Source organism: Notamacropus eugenii, chromosome 3 (assembly GCF_028372415.1).
Source record: "Notamacropus eugenii isolate mMacEug1 chromosome 3, mMacEug1.pri_v2, whole genome shotgun sequence".
Taxonomy (NCBI): Eukaryota; Metazoa; Chordata; class Mammalia; order Diprotodontia; family Macropodidae; genus Notamacropus; species Notamacropus eugenii.
Window position 1 is genome coordinate 150433877 of NC_092874.1, and position 26473 is coordinate 150460349.

The 26473-nt window shown below is 37.5% G+C and overlaps 1 protein-coding gene and 1 non-coding gene across 6 annotated transcripts in view; one reads left to right on the forward strand and one right to left on the reverse strand.

The window, feature by feature from the left end:
* Window positions 1–1060: 1060 nt before the first annotated feature.
* LOC140497905 (U6 spliceosomal RNA) lies at window positions 1061–1164 on the reverse strand. The gene has a single exon (XR_011964910.1). It is a non-coding gene; the product is annotated as a U6 spliceosomal RNA (small nuclear RNA).
* A 3253-nt stretch (window positions 1165–4417) lies between these two features.
* Window positions 4418–26473, forward strand: part of SRPK2 (SRSF protein kinase 2) — a 278675-nt gene continuing 256619 nt past the window's right edge. The window contains exons 1-2 of one of the 5 annotated variants that reach the window (XM_072653122.1): window positions 4418–4810; window positions 5518–5572. In XM_072653122.1, coding sequence (XP_072509223.1) covers window positions 4702–4810; window positions 5518–5572 — 164 coding nt within the window. In that variant the 5' untranslated portion in view covers window positions 4418–4701. Of the gene's footprint in view, window positions 4811–5172; window positions 5402–5517; window positions 5573–26473 lie in introns of those variants that run through there. The other 4 variants (XM_072653124.1, XM_072653123.1, XM_072653126.1 and 1 more) reach the window with 4 other exon arrangements.

Below are 26473 nucleotides of genomic sequence, written 5' to 3' on the forward strand. Positions count from 1 at the left end.
GTTTTTATGTGGCATGGTCTCCAAATGTTTTCTTTTCCAACCACTAGTATTATTTAGATAGCATAATGCAGAAGTTAAAAAATTAATACTTCTTTCTCTTCAGTATACCGTATACATAGGTATCTTGAAATAAACAGTTTTTGAAGATAGTGAGTTCCCCCTCATTGGAGGTATGCTAACTAAGGCTGAATGACCCTTATCTTCCCCTCCTTGTAACAAACATGTATAGTCAAACAAAACAAAATCCTTTCTTTGCCATGTCCAAAAGAAAAAGAACATGTATATATGTAAGCATGCACACATATATGTATATTTGTCTCATTCTATACTCTGAATCTTTCACATCACTATGAAGTATGTGGGTAGCATGTTTCATCATTAGTGTTCTGGAATTTAGGTTAAACTTTGCAATGACTCAGTGAACTTCAGCTCCTTAGACCTCAGTTTCTTCCCCTGTAAAATGAGTGCATTGAACTAGATGATATCTAAGGTCTCTTTGAGCTCTGAATCTTTCATTCTGTGATCCCTGATTATGCTCTAATGGAATCTGTGATGTCAATGTGGGTACTCTCATCAAGGACCGCAAAGTGTTCATGATTGTCTATCCTAGTCTAGTTGTTAACAACCTTCAATAAATCCACCATAAAAGGTACTCCCAATATGCTGGTGGTATTCCTCACACTTTCTTTGAAATATTTTTTATTCCAAATTTGACAAATACCAACAAACATAAAAGTTTCTGATTATAAAGAAAAGTAGAAAAAATGTGCATATGAAATCTTCACCTTAATATCTATTATATACTGTTTTTTACAAGTGTATGTTAAGTTTAATAGAGAAGTATCAACACTGTCCTGTTTTCTGTGCCACCTTCTGCTCTTTGACTGTGTTTTAATGTTTAATTTACACTTTTCTTCATTTTTTGTCATTACTATCACTACTCCAACTCCCTCCCTAAGACTTTCCTCTTCCCAAAATAAATGCCTTCACTTTGTAACAAATAAGTATTGTCAAATAAAAAAACAAGCATTCTTCCCATCCCCTGCAAAAATAAACAAAATACATTAAAGACTGCTTCATGAATTTGTATGTCAACCTTGAACATGAGTCATACTAATTTCTTTATTATTCCAATTTTAGCATATGTGCTGCTGTAGTAGGCACTTTCTTGCAAGTTTGTGACATTGAAACATATGTGCTATCCTTCAGTTTTCCTTTGCTTTTGCTGTGTGACTGGCCCATCTTCTTTTTCCAGTGATAAATTTCTCTGATGACATTTGTTATACAGTTTCTACCGTGTAAGTCCTCCCTTGTAATGTATTGCCACTTATATTTCAGCCACAAACCATGCATCTTTCCTTTATTCTTTGGGAATCCTTAATTTCAGTTGTTTGGAGACCATAGTGTTTCATTACTCAAAGGCATGCAACATTACCGGGAAACTATTGATGTCAGAAAGATGGGCTTTTGTTTTGTGGAGAAGCTTGGGATCACTAAATGAACTGTGCAGTTTTCCACAGGCCTTCCAGCTCTCCTTCCTCCTCCTGTTCAGTTGTGGACCTAACTCATTGTTCATTGGTAGTATCTTTCCAGGATATATGTACTAATAGATGAGCTCTATGGTTTGCCTATCCAACTGTTTATCATCCTTGATATGTTTTATCATATGGCACTAGAACCTTTTATTTCATTTTAAAATAAAGGAAATGTATGCTTTTTTTTTTTTTTTTTACTATATTGCTTTTCACTTGTGTGTTCCCTGAAGTCTTCTTTCAAACAACTTTGTCATTTGTAAAGATAAGAATTAGCTTTATAGGGAGTAAATTTCTAAACTGTACAGATTAGTGAGAGAGTTACTATAGTAAAATAAAAAAAAAAAGAAAAAGTACTAGATTTGGACTCAATCTAGATCTGAATTTGAAACCCAGTTCCATTAAACTTTTCAGGGAAAGGAAAGGGAACAAGAAGATTAGAAACTGGTTCTAGTCTGGTTGACAGGTGTCTACCATATGCTAGACACTATGCTAAATGCTTTACAAAGATAATTTCTCTTGATCTTCATAAAAACCCTGTGAAGTAGATGGCATTATTATCCTTATATTATAGTTGAGAAAACTGAAACAGTCAAAGGTTAAGTGACTTGCCTAGGGTTATACATCTAGTAAATATCTGAGGCTGGATCTGAACTCAGATCTTCTTGATTTAAGACCCAGTACTCTACCAGTTAGCTGCCTTAGATGTCACTTAAGTTTTTTAAGCCTCAGGATACTTATCTGTAAAATGGGGATTATATTACCATTCTCACAGGGCTGTTGTAAGGAGAATACTTTGGAAACCATAAAATGCTATAAAATATGACCTGGTATCATTATTATTCATATTTTGGTAGTTCTCTGTGTCTCTTCTAGCCCCCAAATTCTGACTCTCTTAATTTATATAGCAATAAGACAAGTATCATGGTTAAGTATTTAATAAATGCTGTTTGATGATGATGAAGTTATATTTTTATTAAAGAAATTCAAGGCACTTTGCAAATATTGCATTATTAATACTGGGCCACAAGTGTTATCCTCCCTTAATTTATAGAAATGTACTCACATTTTGGTCACAAGAACAAACACATTTAAGTTTTACATCCAAAAGATACATTTAGGCTATATAGTATCCTTTAGAACATTACATGTTTTCATAAATGTTATGGCTAGTCAACCTTGAGGTAAGGATACATTTATAAAACTTCTCTGACAATGAAATAGCTGATGTACTTTTGAAAACTTCATTGTAGCCAATTATGAAGGCAACTTAGTAAACTGGATTTAGTGTCAAAGATGCTGGGCTTGAATACTAATTCTGCTACTTCACTACTTGTGTGATCTCAAGCAAGCCTTTCCCTGGGCCTTGGTTTCATTTTCTGTTTTTCTCTATCTAAGGACTCCTGGATCTTACCATCTGCCCTAAAACTGTACCCTTACATCTTCAGAGCCTTCCTGTCCACACTGTATTGTCTTTCCCTACTTAGAACTGAACGTGATGTCTTTGCCAAATATAGTATGAAATCCTTGAGAGAGTAAGGGCTATTAACTTTTTCTACTTCTATCTAAAGAGGTAAGCAAGGTGATTGTCACATGGTGGATACAGAACCTGGAGTCAGGAAGATACAGCTTCCTGAGTTCAAATCAGCCCTCAGACACTTAGTAATGGTGTGACCCATAGCAAGTCACTTAACCCCTGATTGGCCTCAGTGTCCTCATCTGTAATAAGAGCTGGAGAAGGGCATGGGAAACCACTCCAATATCTCTGCCAAGAAAACTCCAAATAGGGTCACAAATAGTCAGACATAACTGAAAAAAGAACACAATAAGCAACAAAATAAACAACTTAAAATGCTTTATTCATTCATCTGTATGAGATTGGAGTATAATGATCACTGTGAATTCCTGGAAAGCGGGAATTATCTTTTGCTTTTCTTTGCACCCCAATGCTCAGTATAGTACTTGCCACATAGTAGGCCTTGACTAATGTTGACTTCTAGTTCTAAATCTTGTGATTTGAATGAGCAGGATAATAACATTACCTTTTTATTTTCTTGATGCTTTTATTGCTTTGACTCTTTTAACTTTTCATTTATAGGTAGGGTACCTTCTGCTGGTCTTCAATAAATGTGCCAGGGCTGTATTTAATCTTTTTTTTTTTAAAAGACTACATTTAAGGATTTTAGCACATCTCTGAAAACTTTTGGTATAGTATTCTGTGATATTATTAAAGCATTCTTGTTAATTGATGCTGAAAGTTATTTAAAATAGGGATCTTTTGGGGCACAATTGGAAGGACATTTCAAACAGATAATCAGCCTTCTTTTTCTTTCTTTATTTTTTCCTAAACTAATACTTTCCACTAAAAATGAACATTTTGGGAAGATCACTCCTACACTGAGGATATATATATATAATATATATGGCATATATATTATATATATATATACACACACACATCAATAATCTCACAAGATATGATACTCTCATTCCTCACAAAAGAAATCAAGACTTCCATATTTACTCATGAGGAAACATGCTTGGTGAGGTTATATATTATTTGCGTTCATAGTTTTTAGAAGCTGAAACATTAGAGATCATCTCCTTGTCTAAATTCATACCATGACAAAGACAGGGTTAAACTGTGATAGGAATCAGATATGGAAGGGATCTTGGAGAGTTTAGGATCATAGATTCAGAGAATGGGTCATAAAAGCCACCTAGTCCAAGATCCTCATTGTACAGGTGAAGATATGATGGCCCAGAGGAGCACAGTGACTTTTCCAAGGTCACCCAGGCCAAGAGAAGAATCTAGATTCGAATGTAGATTGCCATCAGATTCCGGAACCCAGTGCTCTTTCAACCACAGTAACAACATTCGGTCTTTTCAGTATTTCAAGTTAAGCCTTTGAGAAGAGTTAGAAAAGAAAGTTGTTTCACACCTGAGTGACTTGGCTTGGCCTTGAAAGGGCTATCAAAGTTGTGCCAATATTATACCAAGGGGGTACGTTTGTGTCGAGTTCTCTAAATGTAACACCGCTTTTTAAATTTAGATACCTGTGAAAAGGAGCAGGAGAAGCTGGTCCTGGGTCCTAGGGATAAGGGATCAAAACCGATCCGAAGAGAACGGTGGAAGGAGGGACCAACTTGGGGACTAAGGGACGAAAAGATGGAGGAAAAGGGGAAAAGGGGCTTGAGTGGAAAGAAAAGAGGTCGTCTGAACCGGAGCCAGGTCGGGAGGAGACAAGATGGTGTTGGACCAAGTCAAGACTCCTCTGGTGAGCGAGAAGAGGGAAGAAATGCGGGAGCGACCTTCACCGGGAGTTTGGAGGGATGGGGGGATCGCGAGGGCAGGAGCCCGACCCAAGGTGAGTGAGTCCTAGGATGGGGGCTGGGCGGGGGCAGCGACGGGAAGGGAGGGGCGACGGATCGAGGGAGGACCGCGGGGCTGAGCCATTGGAGGAGGAGGCCAGAGCCGGGAGAGGGGCGGGGCTGGTCCCGCAGAGCTCGAGGTGGGGGCTGGGGTTGGGGGAGGACGCTTCTGTGCCAGCTTAGGTTGAGGCGCTCCGAAGCTAGGGTGAGGGAATAGAGAGGGAGGGTGTCAGGAGCTGGCAAGACCTACGCCCGCGGCTGGGGCCCCCAGGCCGGGACGGGGGCGGAGCCTGGGGCGGGGCCGGGCCCTGGGGGCGGGTCCTGCGCTGGGCCCCCGCGGGGAGCGGCGGCCGGTGGCGCAGGCGCGGTTCCCGCCTCCTCCTGGACTGGCGGAGCGAGTGGAGGAGGCTGCAGCCCCCGGCTCCGGCTCCGGCTCCGGCTTCGGCTCCGGCTCCCCGTCACCGCCCCTTCCCTGAGCGGGATGAGCTCCCGGAAAGGTGTGTGCGCCCTCTCAGCTCTCTGCCCTTCCCGCCGCCCCGTCCCTCGGAGGCCACAACGTCCCCAACCGTTAATGTGTGTCTCTCTCTCTTCCCTTCCCCCCCACCCCCCACAGTGCTGGCCATTCAGGCCCGAAAGCGGAGGCCGAAGAGAGAGAAACATCTGAAAAAGTGAGTCCGGACTCCCCGACGTCGTCCCGCCTCCACCCCCTTGGTCCCTCCAGACTGGGGAGGCTCGGGGGGCGCCGGGTTCCCGCGGAGGAAAGTTGCCCGGACCCCCCTGGGGGCGGGGCAGGGGGCGGGGCGGGACGCGTCGGGCGCCCCCCCTCGGGATGCTCTCTTCTTCCTCCTTCCCCCCCGCCCCGGCTGCGCCCCGGCTGCGCCCCTCTCGCGGGACGCTCCCCCCTCCCACCGGACGCTCCCCCCTTCCCCCGCAGCACTCCCTCCCCTGGGGCCCCGGGGAAGGCGGACGAGGCGAGGGCTCCCGGCAGCTGCCGGTCGCTGTCCCGGGGCTGGGGGGAGGGGTGGGTGCGTGCCTCCCGCGGCCGCCGCCGCCGCCGCCGCCGCCGCCGCCTTTGGCTCAGACCGGAGCTCTGCATCCTAGCCCAGACCTCTGCCTCCTTGGGTGGGGGAGGGAGAGCGGCCGTCGGGGTGTTGGGATGAATGGCTCAGGCCAGCGCGTGCCCTTTCTTTTGCTTTTAACTCTCCTTCCTCATTTTGTATTTTGTCTTAGTGAGCCTCGAACGCTTTTTTCCTCTCGGTGAGGAGGTCTAAGTTTGTAGTTGCAGGTGTAGAAGATGTACTGGAATTCATTCATTCATTCACCAATCAACCACTCTTCCTTTTCCCCGGTCTTCGCCTCTCACCCGGGGAATTATTTATTGGAGGAGAGGGACATCCCGGTTTCTCACTTTTTTCTCCTCTTCTTCAGCTATCCTTCGTATTCGCTCCCACGCCCCGAGTAGATAGTATTGGTATTTATACTACTGCGTCGAAAATCGGCGTTTGTTCTGCGAAAAGTGTATTGATTTGCTTTGGATAAATCTGCTCCGTGTTGGTGTGAGTTGAGTTTTCACAGTTTCTGTATTTTGGAGTTCTTCATTTTTTCCCCGAAACTTTATTGTAGGGTCATGAACTTCCAGTGTGTTAGCTGCTGGATATTTTTCTCGGTTGGCTTTTGCTTTGAAGAAGCCATCCAGTAGGTGGGCGTATGATTTATGGTGAAAGAGATTGGCATTTGATTAAGCTCCAGCCATTCATTGCCTTAGAAAGTATGATGACTGGTGTTATCATGTTTAAAACGTGCATTCCACCAAGCTGCCACCCCCACTACATCTAAATTTAATATAAACGTATAAATGGACCAGAATTAAACCAGTGGCTAGGGATTTATAATTGGTAGTGTAGCAGAATGGTTCAGCTATGTTTTCTGCCCTGGAATGTATCTTTTGAAGCACTGGAGTCAGCGAAGATTTTTCATTGACCAATATTCAACATTTTTTCTTTTTATATGCTTAAGAATTCCTTTTAAGCAAAAATATTTTCATGAATGTGGTTGGGTGGCAATATAGGGGTGTCATCGTGGTAAATGTTTTAAGAATTTAAAATTTAAATGAAATTATAAAATGTCTAGTTTAAGTTAGGACTTTCTTTGGGAGGCTCCCTATAACTCATCCAAGGTTTTTCTTTATCATTCTTCTTTTAGAAGAATCTAATGTTAGTGACATCTGTGAAAGCTCATTAAATCATTATTAATGGATGAGGTGGTATAATATAACTGAAAATTATTCATTCACAAATGAATCCTGAGTTCAGCAAGTATACCAAGAATTACACACATTATACATGAAGTGGTGGGATGTTTTTTAAAAAGTGAGGAAACTAGACAAAAAATATTCTGAAATTTGAGACAGTAAATGTAAAAATTATCCTTTGGCTTTGAACTTAGTGTGGATTAGAACTGAATGGATCTATTTTATGTAACTTGTTTCTGTAATTAGCAACACAAGGTAGATTTTGGAAAATTTGCTTTACCTTCTTGGGTCTCAGATTTCTCATCTGTAAAATGAAGAGTTGAACTGGTTAATCTCTAAGGTCTCTTGTTATTCTAAATCTTATTATTTATGTTGAAAAAAGTAATTTGGGATTGGAAAAAAGACTAATTGGAGGGTATGTCATAAATATTTTAAAATCCTCATTAGATTATGTTAGATGCATATTCTAATCTCATGAGTGGAAATGTATGGGTTTTAGTAATCCATGTCTAGAGCTGAGATACTTAACCTAGGGTCTGTGAATTCAAAAAATATATATATTTTGATAACTGTTTCAATATAATTTATCACTTTTGTAATCCTATGTATTTTATTTCATGCATTTAAAATGCATATGAGAAGGAGTATTCTGCCAAAAGTATTCACGACATAAAAAATGGTTAAGAATCTCTGTTACAGAACTATTTCCTTTTTTGTTATTGTTGCAGGTGTCTTGCATAGTTTCCATCTGTTGTGCTTAGGAAATAATAGGTATTTGACAAAAATATATCCCCTTTCTATTACTTCATGTCCTTATCTCTTCCATAGTGCACAAACTATGTAAGAATTATATAGAAAAAGTCAATTCCTTTGACAGTAGATTAGTACGTTTATGACAGATGAGACCTGCCATGTATGGAGAGCTTGATTCTGGGCTTCTAGTAGAATACTAAACTCCTTGAGGGCAAGTACTAATTTTTAAAAGTGTGTTTGAATTGAACTAAAATTATTTTTAAAAAACCTGATCATTAAAAAGTCTTGTAATAGCTAGGCAATGAAGTTAATAAATTTATTTGGTCAGAAAAGATAATTTCTTGCTGTTTGTTTCCCAATTCAAAGTATATATTTAAAAAAATAAACTTAGTTTTCATAAATACTGAAACTAAGTTATTTGGCATACTTGGGCAGGCCCCTTTTTGAGAAGAGCCAATTTTTGTATGTGGATAGTAATACAAACTGTTTCATATTTAGGCAGCAGAGCAGAGTGGAGATAGCCTTGGCTTTGGTGGCAGTTATCTGCTGACCAACAGGTCATTCTCCCTTTTTTCTTAAAGCTTACACATCCACATCAACTGTGTTTTGGACTTGGGGACATCAGCATCCATACTGGCGTTTCTTCCTCAAACACCTTGGCCTGCCTAACAGTAAATCTCAGCTTGCATGGCATACAGTTGACTCCATCTTAGCCACATACAAAGATAAAAGGATGGTCATATCCTTGATTTTATCTCCCATGAATGTTGCACTTGCATGATCAAGAGCTCTGAAATTTTTCACTTTGACCATAATTTCCCATCCTTTCATATTCCCTTTGCTTCATCCTTAAATTAAGATGACTTTATTCTCAGTATTGCTTCATGAGCCTAGCACAGTGCCTTAATGCATGCTTGTGTGTTCGTCCTTTGTTGCTGAAGAAGACTATGCCATCAGAGAAATAATGACATGACTTGCACTTGACTTTGTTTTGAGTGAGGGAGGGCTGAGCAGGTCACCAGCCTCACTTCTCCTCCAGAGCCATCTGAATCCAGTGACCAGATATTCATCAGGATGACTGGAGATGACCCAGGATGAGGCAATTGGGGTTAAGTGACTTGCCCAAGGTCACCCAACTAGTGAATGTCAAGTGTCTGAGGTGAGATTTGAACTCAGGTCCTCCTGACTCTTGCACTGGTGCTGTATCCACTGCACCACCTAGCTGCCTCGATTCAATTCATTATTGAATGAATTAATAAATTTTATTTACTATGAACTAGGACAGGTCACTTAACCTTGTATAACCTCAGTTTCTTTACTTGTAAAATGGAGACAATACCCTTTGTTTTGTTTGTCTCACAGGATTGTTGTGAGGATCAGTAGCATGATATAATCAAGACATTTTCTAAAAGTAAATATATATATATGTCTGAGCAGTTATTTATACAGATCATAAATGCTGTTACTTTTGAAATCAGAAATTATGTTAATAATAATAGAATTTTAGAGCTGGACAGAAACTTTGAGATCATGTAGACTCTAGCTTATCTCTCTCTCTCTTTTTTTTTTTTTTACACAAACAAGGAACCTAAGGGCCAGAGAGGTTCAGTAGCTTGCTTAGTGTCAGAACTGGTACTAAAACTTGGATTAACTGAGCTTGCAGTCCCTAGCTCTTTGGTTTGTGAACAGAAAATGCCCAAGGCTATGACAGACTGCAGAACAGCATCCAAAGAAAGGAGCTAATTTTAGACGTAATTATTTTACACCTTGTGAAAACTTAAATTATGTGATATTACAGAGCATTGTTTGAAATAATAAAAATCACTTTTGGCAAAGTCTGCTAGAACTCTTCTACTTCCAGTGGTCTTTGAGCAGCCAGTTTCTTCATTCCATGCCTGTGTGCCTTTGTGTAGGCTGATCTCTGTGCCTGGAATGCTTTCCCTTCTTTCTTCCATCTCTTGGAACCCATAGCTCTTTACAAATCTTTACGATGAGTCTTTTTTGATTTTCCCCAGTAGTTAGTGCTCCCCACCCCCCAAATTATATTTTCTTGTGTGCATGTAGTTTTTCCTCTGTAGAATGTAAGCTTCTTGAAGGCTGAAACTGTTTTGTTTTTGTCTTTTCATCCTTAGTGTCCAGTGCATAGTGGGTGCTTAATTGTTTGTTCATGTAAGTTGAATATGTAACTTTGATCTTGATTTAGTTAAATCTGAAACTTTTAAAGCTCTGTAAGTAAATAGTAGCTAAAAGTAGATGCTAACCAATAAATTACTCTAAATGCTAGAATTTTTTGTGGCTAGGGTTAAATCTAATGGTGAGTTTGTGGCAATAATAGTCTAATGAAAACTTTTCTCTGGTCTAATTTGCTATTATAAATTTATACTGCTTTGTGAGCAAGTTAAAGTTTCTGTTATTCAGAAGTCTTCATAAAGGCACATTAACCAATGCCACTAGATCCTTTGGTTAGATTTTGCCCAGGTGTGTGAATACACAGCCATTCTATAAATGTATTTCTTGTAGCATTGCTTCCTCATTTACACCAGTAGATCATAGGATCACAGCTGGAAGTCAATTCCGAGACCACTTAGTCCAACCCTCTCAGCTTAGAGATGAGAAAACTGAAATTCCAGGAGTTTAGTTGGCTTATTCAAGATTGTAGCTATAGTAAGTGTTAAAGGAAGAATTTGAACCCAGGTCCCCTCTTTTCTCTCTACCATGAAGCTTCTCAAGTAGCTTAATGAAATAGGTCTTCTAATTGCAGATACAGTGTACTTTCCACTTCCCTCAGCAGTTAGGATTGACAAGGTAGTCAAGGATCACATGTAAAGAATGAGAATCAGACAAGGGTAGAGGGAAGATAAGAAAAGACTGTTTCATTTTCTCCCAAGGTCATGAGGATAGAAAATCAAGAGGACCTATGAACTTGGGAGATGCCATGGTTTGAGGAGTTGGGAATATGGACTAAGAAGTGAGATAAACATCAGATTTGGGGGAAGGAAAGGGGTTCTTGGGAGAAGATGGAGTCTTAGGGCTCACCTTGTCCACCCCTCCTCTCAAGTAGATTCCTTAGATGGATACTCTCAGCTGCTAGCCTTCCAGACTCACAGTCTCTTGCATCTTCAATTCTTTGTATTTCCAAAACTACTAATCGAAGTGTCTGTTTCAACCCCAGGGCCTTACACATAATTCAACATAATGTTGAGTTGAATTAAATTACACTTGGCTTTTTGTCCACTTTTCTTACATTATCTTTATGTCGCAATGGTAATGATGAGACTTTTGAGTGCATCCTTAGATAGTTGTTGATTTTTTCTTTTATCTTGGTGTGGGAAAGTGGAAAGTTAATTTTTTTTCTTCCTTAAATCTTCAGTTGAGGCTTCTTTATATAAGAGAAAGAATATTGGACTTGGAGCCAGGGGAGGACTGGGTTTGAAATCTGCCTTGGGCACTTAATAGTTGTACTGTCTGAAAATGGGGGAAAGGAAGGGAAAAGTGCTTTGTTAATTATCTCCTGGGTGCCAAGTATTGTGCTAAGGACTTTTTCAAATACCTCATTTGAGATAAGCTGTGGGAGGTTGGTGTTATTATTCTTATTTTACAATTTAGGAAACTGAGGCAGACAAGTTCAGTGACTTGCGCAGGCTCATACAACTAGTAAGTTTCTGAGGCTGAATTTGAATTCAAGGCTTCCTAACTCTCAAGTCTATCACTCTATTCACTGTCCTAGCTGCTATGGACAAATCACTGAATTTCTCTGAGGTTCTGTTTCCTTTATCTGTAAAATAGATAAAATAACTCTGGTACCTTCTTCACAGAGTTTTTGTGAAGATAAAATGTTACTTTTAAGTGGTTTTATAAATCTTTAACTGTTACACAAGTGTTAACTCATTATAAATAAGACAATTTTAGAATGCTCCTGTAAAGTTCATATTCCTGTTAGGTAGCTCCAACTTTCCTTAAAACAGTAGTTCATCAGTCCATCAGTAAACATTTATTCATCATTTGCTATATGTCAGGCACTATGCAAAGGTCTATAGGTACAAAAAGAGTCAAAAGACAGTCTCTGCCTTTGAAGAGCTTACTCTCTAATGTCTAAAGTTATGGGAGTCAAACCTGGGAGCAGATCATCCCCTTGGTTGATGATGGTCATCATGTATACATTCATTTAACTAATATTTATTGAGCTCCTGAGATGTGCAGGGAACTGTAGGAGATAACAAAAAGTAGAAAATCTGATTCATATATCCCTGGAACTTATAAAAATCAGTTGAAGAAATGAGGTGGATACTCAAAAAACTAATGCAAATTGATAGATCGTAGATGTTGTAGTTAGTAGTAGTTAGTTCTAGAGAGATTTGAGGATATTTGTAGATGGAATGGCGGGGTAGACTTTATGAATGAGGCTACTTTCTCTAAACTATGTAAATTATTTCATCCAATAGAAAATGTATCTCACTTCAAAGGGCCCATAGCAAACGTAAGCCTGGAAAAGATAGTCCATATTTAAACTTCTTTACATAAGAGTTAAACTCTTAAAGTCTGCTTGCTTCTATTATCTAATTTTTTTTTAATCAAATGATAGTGACTAAATGCTTAAGGAAATGATATCACATATTCTTAGATGTTAGGAATTACTTCTTTTGATATCAGAATGTTTGTGAAATACTTGTTATATTTTCCAAGATACAATACATACTAAAGAACTGGATTCATTGTATTTAAAAAGAATAATGTTTGCACTGAAGTTCATTCATGAATAGGCCAGGCAAAAATACTACTTCATTTTCCTTGATCTTTGGGGGACGTTTGATGCTGTTATCTCCTTTTTGAAACTCTGTTCTCTGTGGCTTTGGTGACATTTCAGCCTCACTTATCTCCATTATTTGGGTCCTCTTCAACCATCTTACTCTTAACTTTGGGTGTTCCCCAAACCTCAGTCCTTGATCCTCTGTCACTAACTCATTTTGGCAAGGTGCTTCAGGACCCACACCTTCCTTGAGCTTCATTGCTTCAGTTTTCTACTACATATACGATATTACCATTTAGATACTAGAAATTTGTATTTAGAGCGATTTAATTTTTCTGCTACTCTATAATTACAAATTTTCTCAAATAATGATGTAAGACAAGACAGTTCTGTTTAGTTCCTGTTCCTTTAGTTAATTGTGTGATTATTATTTTAGAATCATAGAATTGTAACTGAGTTCAACTTCCTGCCCAAGTAACTTAATTTTGTCTTGATAACTAAATTTCTTATTTAGGTAATTCTGATTTTCCATTTCATTAGATTTTTTCTTATTTTAATCATTGAAATAGCAATGAATCCATTGTATTTCCAGTGGAATTGATCATTAAAGATTAAACAGTGGTGATGTTACTTTTGCCATTTTCTTTGAGTTTAACCTCCTGTTCTTATCTGCATTGCTCCCACTCTGCATATTCAATCCGTGTTAAACTCAGTTTAGAATTGTTTTTTTCTTCCATTTCCCCTCAGTTACTAGCAAAATCTAGAGAACTGATATCTGCATTTTTAGATTGCTTTTTGGCTTCAGTAGTTTGTCCACTTTGGAGACTCACACACCTTCTCAATCATGTAGCTATGACAAGTTTATTGATAGCTACAAATAGGAAAGAAGTTATGCTTGAATTTGACTTGGAATTGTTGTATTTTTGAGCACATTCACTTTCTTGATACTAGTAGGCTTAATATCTTGGACCAAAGTAAGAGCAGTCAGATATAGAATCCCATTACTATTACAGACTGCTTTTCTGAACAGAGCAGATGAGCTTTGTTCTTTCATCAGTATTTCACCTATTTACTGTTCTAGCAGTTGAGTAGAAGACAACAGCACTTTCATATGCTTTGTATATTTTATAAGGTACTTTATGTTGGGGTGTTAGTTATCCTGTAAGGTAAATCCAAAAACTCTTGGGCAAGGAGATAAAAATATAATTAAAACAATTATAAGCTTGATAGCCATCAGCATTAACAAAAAGACAGCTCTGTGTATGGTGTGCATGTGTGCATGCATGCTTTTGTGTGCACAGTCTTGCCAAGTATTGCCTTCCTGTTATACCCAGAGTGTGTACTTGGGTCTCTGGTTCGATATTTTCTTGACTCAGTTCCCACTCAGTAGAAGCTTTTACTACTTTATATCTAGACATAAAATTATTTTGGTGTCATCTCATAGTAAAAGCTGAGAAATAGCATTGTAAAATCGAGGGTACATTTGCAAGCACTCCCAACATCTGTTGGTTCCAAGCATACAATCTCATCTCCTTCCCAACTTTTAGAGATGGAAGATTGTAAGTCTAGCCTGGTTTTAATTTGGTTCTGAGGTCAATTTAAGAAAACCAGAAATGATGGGGTAACTACTTTCCCACCCCCACATTAACACTGCATTTAGAAAATTTGGAAGCAGTTGTTAACATAAGCCTTTATTCCTGTCATGCTCAGTATCAGAAAGCCTAGGGAACCACATTGAATCCAAAAGTCAAGCATTATCAGAAAGGATGGAATCTTCTAGTGTTGCATGAATGCTATAACATCAGTGCCTAATGGTTTGACCTTGGAAGGAAGGAAGGGAACGTCATAAATACTCCTAAAGGCTTGACAGAACCATGCCACACCATTTTTCTTCCCAGCGTTTCCCCCTCTAATTCAATTAAACAAACATTTATTAAGAGCCTTCTCGATACTGGGCACTGAGAACAGAAAAATGAAAATACAACAGTCCTTCCCCTCAAAGAACAAATTCTACTTGGAGGAACAAAATAAACACAGAAAAAAATATATAACACATTTCTGGGGGTGAAGGGGGAGAGGACTAACAACTGGGAGGACAGGAAACAATTCACATTGGCTGCAGCACTTGATTTTTTTAAAGGGAGCTAGAGATTCCAAAAGGTGGAGGTGAGGAGGGAGAACACTTAAGATTGTGCAAATGAACAGATGAAGAAACAGAATATTCTGTATCTGGAGTTGCAAGTAGGCCAGTTAGGCTGAAATGCATTGAGTAGGAGGAGGAGTAATACAAAAATCTAGTAAAATAGGGTGCAGCCAGATTGTGAAAAGCTTTAAATGATAGAAGACTTTATCCTAGAGGCAGTAGGGAGCCAGAAAGTTTTTCTTTTTGAAGGGGAGTGATATTGATCACACCTGTGGTATTAAGAAATACTACTTTGAAACTTCGTGGAGGATGCATTGGAGAGGGAAGAGACCAGTTAGGATGATATTGTAATAGACTATTAGAAATGAAGAATTTCTACAGCTAATCTCTAATGGGTTAAGAAGTAGATGCTTCTTTTGTAGGAATTGAACTTAGATAATTGAACTTAGATTTTTAGATAATTGATAAAATTATTGATAATTGATAAAAAGATTTTATGTGTATATTTACTCATGTAATTTACTGTCTTTTCTCAGAACTTTTAAATTGCTAAAAGATTAGCTCTTTTAAATTATTTTTGTGGATAGTTCTTTTGTTCTTTCCCTACCCCAGTTCTCAATATTGTGAGCTTTTGAATATTAACTATTGACAAGAAAACAGTTATTGTTTTATTCTTTGCTCCACTAACGAGTGATTTTCAGTATTTGTGATTAAGTTAGTGGACTTTTGGCTTTGTAACCCTATTCTTTGAAAGTTCTGAGTCTAGTTACTTTAAAATTCTACAGTATACAACACTATCTCCTTCTTTCATCATTCCAAAGGAGATATAATGTTCTTCTCATTCCCCCAAGTCCTGTTTTTTTATAAACATTTTTTGCTCAGCTTGATGTTAAATTTTATAATACTTTTAATTATATTACCACATATTTTGTACATACATTAGATGCTGTAAGACTGTTTAGCGTATGAGAAAAGGAAAATAGAGTTGAGATAAATTATTCTTAAAATCTTACTCTATATGTGCCATTATTTTCTTAGTATAAAAGTTATATAAGCGTACTTATATATTTCTAAATAAAAAGCATACATATATGAAGTGAGTAAAACACTAAGAAGAAATTAAAACCAGATGTAATACCATCATAATCTTTGTAAGCCTTCAGCTCTGGTTTTTTTTTTTGTTAACAAGAAAAAAGGCAAAATTGTCCTATGATTAAAGGACATAAATCAGCTTTAAACATCTTCTCCTTGTTTTCATGTTCAGGACGGAGAGATGAACATTTTAACTTTTGGTTATTTTTATTTGTGTTTGCTGTGTATATAAACTTTCAACTTAATATGAAAGTTCCCATTTTGGTAACTGGATAAAATTTGAGTATTGCTTTATTATTGCCTTTCATTTTATAGAATAAATGACTTCCAGCCATGTTTTAAAGCAAATTTCTGTGAAATGAATCCAACTTTCTTTTTGGATTCCATTAAAAATTCAGAGTTGTTTTTTCTTGGGATGAAAAATTTCCAGTTGAATGAGTTGGAAATTTGTTGCTGGTAAAGATGGTTGCCTCTATATTTTTGTGATTTCTTTGTAGTTTTACTAATAACTCTAGCCACTTATATCCTTTGATTCAAAATTTAGATTTAGAAATTTAGACTCTTTAATTTTGATTAACTATTTACACTAATATAAATAGACTATGGTCTCTTTTCTTGTAAACATATGACATAGTCGAACATTTATTAAATTTAAGGGTTCAAATTGTCTATTGAATAGAACACTTATTTCTCAAAATTGCTACTATGTACTTAAAGCAAGAACAACCTGTATTGTATATTCCTTCATTTGTTTGAATTTAAGTAGTGTGCTAAAGTAGAAAGAATACTGGACTTGGAGTAAGAAGACCTGTGTTCTAATATCGGATTTGACAATAATTATGTGACCATGGGAAATAACGTCCCTGGGCCTCAGTTTCCTTATCTGTAAAATGGTCTATATAGTATAAGTATAAAGTATAAGTATAAACCATATTTCATATCAAATCATATCAAATGATTTGTAAACTTGAAAGTACTTTTATAAATGTGAGTTGTTAATAGTCATGCTGTTGTTATGTCTTTAAGGTAATCTTGAAGGATTTTGATGTATGGGTAGAAGAGACTTTGTTGGAAGAGGACCTAAAGACTGTATATACTAATCATGTAACCATCCTGCTCAGTTAACTTCAGTGTTTCCCTTTTATCACTGTGGCAGTGGTTCTCAAAGCATCGTTCAGGGACTCCCAGAAATCCTTTTTTTTGGGGGGGGTCTATGAGCTCAAAATTATTTTTATAATAATAGTAAGATGTTTTAATTTCTATTGTAGTAAACATCAATAGATAATACCCAAATAAATAAAAGCTCTGAGAGGTCCTCAGTAATTTTTAAGAGTGGCAAAAAGGTCAGGGGTCATGAGACCAAAAAGTTTAAGAACTGCTGCTTTAAGATCAAATAAATTCTCTGATGTTTGACATCCTTACAACCTTGCCCTATCATTCCTTTTCAACTTTATTGCCCATTATTGCTGTTCCTGTGAAGCACATTTTCAAATAGACAAAGTAGTCTTTTCGCTGTTCCTCATACATGGTACTCCATCTCCTACCTCTGTGCCTTTGTGTTAGCTGTTTCCTGTCCTTGGAATGCATTCCCTACTTATGTCTATATATTAAAAAATAATTTCCTTTAAAGCTCAGCTTAAGTGATACCTTCTATATAAGGCTTTTCCTTATTTCCTCAGCTTTAAGGGCCTTTCCTGCAAAATCACTTTGTATCTATTTTGCATATACTTACATATGTGTCACCTTCACTGGTTAGATTCTTTTGAAGGTAAGGAGTGTTTTTACTTGTATCTTTGTACCTTCAGTGCCTAGCACATAGTAGATATTTAAGTTTATGAATCAGTTGCTTGACTTCTGATCATGAATGATGGGCAAAATATAAAATGGAGATGAATGTTCAACAAAAGTGTTTGACACTGTGATGGAGGAAATCCTTCATGGGGTCAAAAGGTGAAGAGAGATTCCTTATGGAAAATCAAATTCTTCAGATGTTTCTATTTGCAAGTGACTTAATGATAGCATCAAACCCCAGAACATTTTAAAACCTCCTGGATAAGCTGTAACTTATACTCAATAACTATTCAGATTAGTTTGGTCTAAACATGTTCATGTTCTAACCATGAACATAGGGAAAATGAAGTGGATGAAGAAAGTCTTTTGCCCAGATTATGACATTTGCTTAGTTGGATAACATATAAAGCTTTAGCATCAGCTTGTGTATAACTGAGAAAGACAGTACAAATGGGCCTAGAATTAAACAGGAGAGGAAATTGAATTGCCTTTGGGAAATTATTTCCAAAGCTCTTTTAATGAACCTCAAACTACTCTCAGAAACAAGGCCAATCTTTTTTTTTTCTCTATAGATATTTAAGATTTAAATTTTATTTTCTCACAAGAGCCCCGTGAAGTAGGTAGAGCAGGTATTATTAGCCTCATTTTATAGATGAGAACACTGAGAATTGAACAAGTGAAATTAGTGGACAGGCATATGGAGGCCGCAACACATACCAAATAAGAGACTTAGAAAAATTGGAGTAAAGGTTGTCATTTTGAAAGTGTATGATGGAAAAAGAAGATTGGTTAAGGATGAAGGATAACAGATGGATTGTGGGCATCTGCTCTGTGTTAGAAAAAACTGAGACAGGTCCCCAGAATATAGGATACAGATCCTGAGATGGAGTTTTGGGAGGAGATGGACAAGAATTGCACAGAATGGGCAGGCATAAATGATTTCTGATCTGCATTCCTGAAAGTATTCAAAGTGAGAAAATCACAGATCCCTTTGAGTATTTGAGTAACTCTTTTGAGGAAGTTGTTATTTTACTTTTGTATCCCCAGTGCTACCACACAATGGATACCCAGTAAGTGCTTTTAAGTGGATTGATTAGCCAGTAATTGGCAGCATAAGAAGGACCTTGGTAACCAAAATATTCAGTTTGCTTTCTACCTTCCACTGAAAGATTTGCTCTAGAAAGAGAGAGAAGGCTTAGGTAGGTACTACTTTATAGTCTGAGAAGTGATGTTTGTCTGTCATGGTGTGGAGAGCATGGATTAGTTAAGTGAATGGTAGTAGAATAAAGAAGCCAGATGATATTTTAGGGCTTCTTCAATCAGTTCTTTATATAAAGTGATTCTGATATTTTGTTTGAACTGTTGTGTATTTTTAGAAAGATGAGTTGTACACAATTATTAAAGAAAAATTATACTTTGGAAAGCTAAATGTAGATCACTTTTGGGGCACTACTCCTATCCATTCATGAATATTATTGAAGATAAACAAAAAACATTTAGGGAGATTTTGGCAATTTATTCATAATGTTTTAATGCATGCCTAACTTTTTCACCCAAATAGGTTATATATAATATTTGTGAAAAACCCAGAGTTCTCAATTTTTAAAAATACTGAGTGATGTATATATAGCACATCACACAGTCATAGATTTTAAAAGTTGGAAGGGACTGCAGAGTCCATCAAATTCATTTCTCACTTGTTTAGGAATATTATCTATAAGATTCTGTCACCTAGCCTTTCCTTGTAAGGGGCATCCCATTTTGCTTTTGAGAAACTCTTAATTCTTAGGAAGTTTTTCTTTACTCTAAATTGAAATCTGCCTTTCTACAGCTCACATTTTTGTCGTTAATTTTGCCCTTTGGAATCAGACCGTACAAGGCTAGTCCTTTTTATACATTACCACTTACCAATCATTGACAATGGATATCACGTTTTTTCAGTAAATCTTCTCTTTGGACTAAATATCCTAAGTTTTTTCAACCCATTCTCATATGTCTTTGTCTGTAACCAGTGCCCTGGTTGTTCTTAGATGGACACTTATGCTTGTCAGTGTTTTTCCTAAAATGGGCCACCCAGAAATGAACACAATACTCCATAATTGGAGTTCTTAACCTTTTTTATGTTGTGCACTCTTGGCAGGCTGCTAAAGCCTATGGAACCCCTTCTCAGAATGTTTTCAAGTGCATAAAATAATGTAATATATTGGATTACAAAGAATACAAATTATACTATATAGTGTAATATAGTTATGAAAATGTTTTTAGAAAAAAAAGTCATGGACCCCAGATTTAGCATCCTTGCTTTAGAAGTTGTATGACTTGGAGCTGGGTACAGAAAGACTATTATTTCTCTAGTCATGAATACGGTGCCTCTTTTAATGAAGTCTAAGATTGTGTTAGTTTTTTGACTTATATGTTATACTGTTGACTCACATTAAGCTTTTAATATGCTAAAAGTGTCACATCTCTTTTTCATATAAACTAATTCTATAAAACTAGAGAACTAGTTTTCTAATTATGTCTCCACCCACTTCAAACTTGTGATACTGATTTTTTTTAAACCATGTCATCAGGTCAGGAAGCTCCTATTATCTGTCAGACCCCATGCTAAACCTTGGGGATACAGAAAAAGGCAAAAGACAGTTTGCTCTTAAGGAGCAGTGACTGTGAATAGACAGCATACACAGAACATATTACAGATAGTACACAGAGGGAAGGCATTACCAGAATTAGGTTGATGGAGAAAGACTTCATGTAGAATGTTAGGATTTCTTTTGAGACTTGAAGGAAGCTAGAAAATCTAGGAGGGTGAGATGAGGAGGGAGAGAGTTCCAGGCATGGGGGACAGTTAGTGAAAATGCCTGGAGTTGGGAGATGAAGGAGGAAGTCAGTGTCATTAGACCACAGAATACATGGAGAGTGAAAGATGTAAGAAGAATGGAAAGGTAGGAAGGGCCCAGGTTTTGAAGGACTTTAACATCCTAGCAGAAGATTTTGTATTTGACCCTGGAGGCAGTAGGAAGCCATTGGAATTGATTGAATAGTAGGATGACATGGTTAGATTTGAACTATTTGACAACTGAGTGGAGGAAGGATGGGTTAAAATAAGGATAGATTTGAGTCAGGGAAAACAACTAGCATGCCATACTACAATAGTATAGGGATGAAGGGCCCCAGGGAAGTTTTAGTGTCAGAGGATAAAAGGATATATGGGAAGGGTAGAAATCTTAGGGCTTGGAAATGATTGGATGTGGGGTGGGGAGGTGAGAGAGTAGGTGTCAAGGACACCACATAGATTGCAAGCCTAGTGACTGGGAAGATGGTAGTATCCTTGACAATAATAGAGAAATTAGGAGGAGGAGGAATTTTAGCAGGAAAGAAAATTTTAATTTTGGATATGGTGAGTTTAAGATGTTTATGAAACATCTATCTTAAAATGTCCAATAGATAGCTAGAGATGTGAGGTCACAGAGTTGGATAATTAGTTAATAAACAATAAGTGCCATTTATATGCCACGTGCTATGCGAAATGCTGGGGACGCAAAGAGAGGCAAAAGACAGTCCTTTCTTGCAAATATCAAAGTGAAGGGAACTGTAAAATATAAGAAGACTAGAGAAGTGGAGGGAAGCAGATTATGAAATTTGAACGCCAGCTGGATTTTATATTTGATCCTGGAGGTGATAAGGAGCCACTGGAGTTTATTGAGTAAAGGGGTGACATGATGGGACCCTGTGCTTTAGGAAAATCACTTTGGTGCTGCCTGAAGGATGGACTGGATGGAGTAGAGAGATACTTGTGGCAAGAAGACTAGCCACAGAAGCAGACTTGACCTGGATAAGTATTCAAAGGACATTGAGAAGGAGCTGTTAGGTAGGAAGAGAACCAGGAGAGAGTAGAGTCAAGAGAAGCTAGAGAGAAGAGAGCATCAAGGAGAGAGTGATAGCCAGTTTCAAAGGGTATAGAGGAGCCAAGAAGACAAGAATAGAGAAAAGGCCTTTAGATTTGACAACTGAGAGATTATTAGTAACTTTTGAACAAATAAATACACCATACTTTACATTGACCTCTATTATATTTCAGTTTATTACATTTGGCCCATCTTCTCAGGTGATCATGATGGTGGTAGATCTTTATTCTCTTCTCTGAAACAGGTGTCAAAAACAGGGCTGTAACACTTGAGAGGGGACAAGAATCAGATTAACAAAATAAATGCAAAACACAGAAGAACACAGATCATGTTAATATGTGATTTTCTAAGTCAGTATGTGGCCTGAGAAATACTTATGTAAGGTTTAGTGGCCCATTTTGATTTGAGTTTTGAGCTTTGGATTATCTGACAATTTGATAAGCATTGGTTCATTGAAGTTACTGATGAAAATTTCAGCTAGCATAGGGACAAGGACAGATCTCTGGTGGAATCAACTAGAAACTCTGTACCCTCTGAGTTAATATTGAGCTATTAATGATAACTTTTAGGGTCTAGCCATCAGAAACAGCATGCTCGAATATATTTTTTTGTGTATAATTTTGGCAGTGTCAGTTTGTCAGTCTTATATTCAGATGCGTTTTTGGATACTTACTAGTAAAGATTACTTTGGTTGAAGAATTCAACTTTAGTATCACCCAGAAGCCAACAGAGAGGCATATGGTAGGTGAATGTAGGCAACAATGTATTATGAATGAGGAATTATAAAGAAGTAGCACTGTAATAGCTATTATCAGAGAAATAGATGAGTAGCGGGGGGAAAAAGAGTGAACAGCTCAAATGCTCTCTGGTTATCCATGCTTCCTGAAAAACATGCAGCTTGTTGGGAAGAACCTCTGTGGCAAATTTCCAGGACATGGACAAAAATGGCCTAATCTAGGCAGGCATGGGTGGGGAAGAGATCATTGTTGTAGTACTGGAATATTAGAAAAGGAGAGTCAATTATTGAAAATTACACCATGGGGAGTTGGGAGGGCAATACATTTCCATATGACTGTTCACAGAGAATTGTTGTTACCCAATTGAGTAAATTATGGAACAGTTAATCCTGGGACAAAGGAAAGTTCTGAACAATACACAAAAACTCACCTTTCTGTATTGTGTTTGAACAAGAATTTCACCCTCAAAAGTCCTATGTTTGAAGATGGTAAAGAAACCTGTGACTCCTGTTGAAAAAAGTTTAAGATGGAGGCTTTTGTGATTGTGGAGTATGCGTACTCCCCTCTCCTCTCCACCTTTTTTCTTGCCTTAATTACTTAGAGTTTTTCTGGTTTGCTTGGAAGAGGTTTGACAAGAATCTGGTTGGTCTTGTTATGGCTGCTTGAAGAGTTCCAAGTAATGGTGAAATAACTTGCAACCTAGGAAACTAGGTGGAGTAAGGAGGAACCTGAGTGAGAGTAGTCTAGAACTCTTTCTACTAGAATCAGAAAATGAAATCTTCCTTCCATGCCATCTTATCCATTTTGTTGTCACTAAGAGTTTCCTAGGCAACTATAGAGAAACTTTCTTTAAATTTTATTACTTTTATCTAAGTAGAACTAATGTATTGTTGCTTAAAGATCTCAATAGACCTAGGGTGTGTTTTTAGAAGATCATTGTTGCAAAATAGCTATTTAAAGTTTTAGGCTTATATTTGTTAAAATTATGTAGTAGTTAACATGAAGGATCTATATATTATAAATGAGCTTTTAAGGTTAAGTAACGTATTCCATAATGTTTGTATGTACTCAGAACCTATTGTAGCATCAGTTTTTGAAGGCAACAATGACTTGTTAAAAAAAAGACAACTTAAGTTTTCTTGTGTGACTACGATGATGTGTCTCTGCTAATATTTAAACATTCTATGGACTTATTCCCATGGAAATTAATGTGGATCAGAATTTTTTTCTTGGTGAATGGGGGAAAGGGTTGGAGCAAGAACCAAGGCTTTGTTTGAAATTCATTATCTGTTATAATTATTTTAAAGAAAACTACTGTACTTTGATTAAAAATTTTGGTAAAACTTCACTTTACCTGGAGGTCACTTAACTAGTAAGTAGCTTGAGAACACAGAGACCAAAAAATAAGGGGGAAAAAGCGTCCAAGAAACCAAATACATATTTGAAAATCCATGTTGTCAAAGCTCATGTACTTCTAGGAGATCTCTTAGTCTTATTTTTGCCTCTTATTTTGTCCAGAATTCTAATAAGCCTTCTTTTCCCAACTTGTTGATGCAGTAGCATCAGACTGAAAGGGACCTTCATCCAGAAGTGCTTTTTGAAAGAGGATGTAGAAAAAGAGAATTTAAACACCATAGTAATCTGAGGCCATTTAGTATGTAGTGTTCATAGTATAAAAACTGATGTTCACAGTGGTGGCTCTGAATCATTAAGAAAAGGTTAGATTATATTCAGGTAGTTGTTTGAGATTACAGGTAAATTGAATTATTCAGTTTCCAAATAATTCTGTTCAAGTACCAAAAAGTTGTTTTGGTACTTAAAGGGCAAATCTTCTGTCACCTACAAAACTCACTTGGGGAAATTCCTCATCACCCTTAGATATAAATAATGTGTTTATAATTTTTTAGGTTGTCCAGAATCTTATTTTTTTCTGTATTTCATGTGAAGAAATTTCGTAATGATTTCAGGTAACGTTAGTATTGAAGAGAAAGAAGAACTTTTAAAGGGGAAATAGAATCTAAGACTTCTCAGATTTTCTTTCAGTACTGCAAAATATCTTCTAAAATTTTTATACTAGTCCTTGAAGGACCTGATCATTTCCATGGTCAACTTGAAAATGTGTTTTCATACTTGATTTCTTTGATCTTGGCCTTAGATCATTCAGTTGTTGTGCCTGTTGATTTAAGCAAAGTTGTAAGACTGGCTTTCATTTGCAAAATGGGGAGAATGATGTTTACTTTTGATCCATCTTCTGTAGTTGAGGTGCTGTGGTGTCAGAATAATTTGGATACTTTAATAATCAATTTCAAGCATTTATTAAGTCTATACTATATGTCAGGAACAGTACTAGGCAGTGGTGATACAAATATAAAGAATTAATCTCTATTTGGAATTGTTTGAATCATTGTAGTGATCAGAATAGGTAAGTCTTTTACAATTGATTATCATTACTACATTACTGTTACTGTGTACAATGTTTTCCTACTTCTACTTACTTCATTTTGTTCATACAAGTCTTCCTAGGTTTTTCTAAAACCGCCCCCTTCATCATTTCTTACAGTACAATAGTAATGCCTAACAGTCATGTCCCACAGCTTGTTCAGCCATTCCTCAATTGATGAGGATCTCATTAGTTTTCAATTCCTTCCACTTCCTTGCTACCACAAAAAGAATTGCTATAAATATTTTTGTATATACGAGTACTTTTCCTTTTTAATCTCTTTGGGGTACAGACTCAGTAGTGGTGTTATTGGGTCAAAGGGTTTGCACAGTGTTATAGCCTTTTAGGCACGTTTTCTGAATTTTTCTCCAGAATGGACCATTTTACAGCTCCATCATCCGTACATTAGTGTACCTATTTTTCTACATCTATGCTAGTAGCACTTGTCCTTTTTTTCTGTCATGTTAACCAATTTAATGAATATGAGGTGGCATCTCAGAGGTGTTTTAATTTGCATTTCTCTTAGTGATTTAGAATATTTTTTTGTATGCTTATTCATAGCTTTGATTTGTTCTTCTGAAAACTGTTTTACTATTATCCTTTGACCATTTATCACTTGAAGAGTGGCTTTTATTTTTATACTTCTGGCTCTGGCCTGAAACTGTGGCTTAAACCTGCATATGGGCAGTGGAGTTGATAGCAAAGGGTCCTTATAATCTCTTTCTGACCAGTTGTTCAACCAATCCCCTTAGCATCTCTGGACTTGGAGGTCACAAAGTTGCTGCTGCCTCCACGGCCCACTTCTTGTGTTGCTACCATGTGCACTTCAGTCAGGGTCACAGACCTTTCCTGCTGACTTCCTGAGTTGTCTTTGGCCGGAATACGTCTCATTTTAACCTTGTGTTGGCTATGCTTCCCTCTTTTACTAGATTTCTTTTATTTTGAGGGAACTTTTGAAAACTCTGTTCTTAACAAACGGAAATGTGAAAAGATTTTACCATGCAATTATTTCAAATATTAAAAATGCATACATTTTTGGAAAAAAAGTGCAGGGGCAGTGATAGCTAGGTGGTATGGTGTATAGATTACTGGTATGATAATCAGGAGGACCTGAGTTTAAATTTGGATTCATATACTTAATAACTGTGTGATCTTGGGCAAGTCACCTTAACCCCAGTTGCCTCAAAAAAGGAAAAGAAAAGTGTCTTTAGGTCTCAGGCACAGACTACACCAGAGGGCACAGTCCTACACATCAGACTTTTCCCTCCCCCAACCCCCCGAACCCCAGGATACACAAGCACTCAGATTCCCAGAATCCCTAGAGCTACACTGTCACAAAGAAGTCTCATACAGTTCTCCTCATAACACACATAGCTCTGCCATCACAGTATAATAGGCTGGCCTAATACCAGTTCAGAAGCCTGGGGTAGAGGCAGCCTTAAAGTGGGAGAAAGGCTGATGCCATTCTCAGGGCTCCTAGCAGCGGCTTGTCCCACAATACAAATATCTTACCTCCTTGATAGCAGTGATACAGGGAAAGAGGGCAGTAATATGTATTTGACAAGCATGAAGACATTGAGGTCTTCCCTCTATTCCTTATCCCCTCTTTTTTAACTTCTAGAAGCGGCATGATAACCTTGCTACAGACTGATGAGATACTTCATAGATAGTTGTCACAATTTCAACTCTGGAAAAGTATCCTCTGGG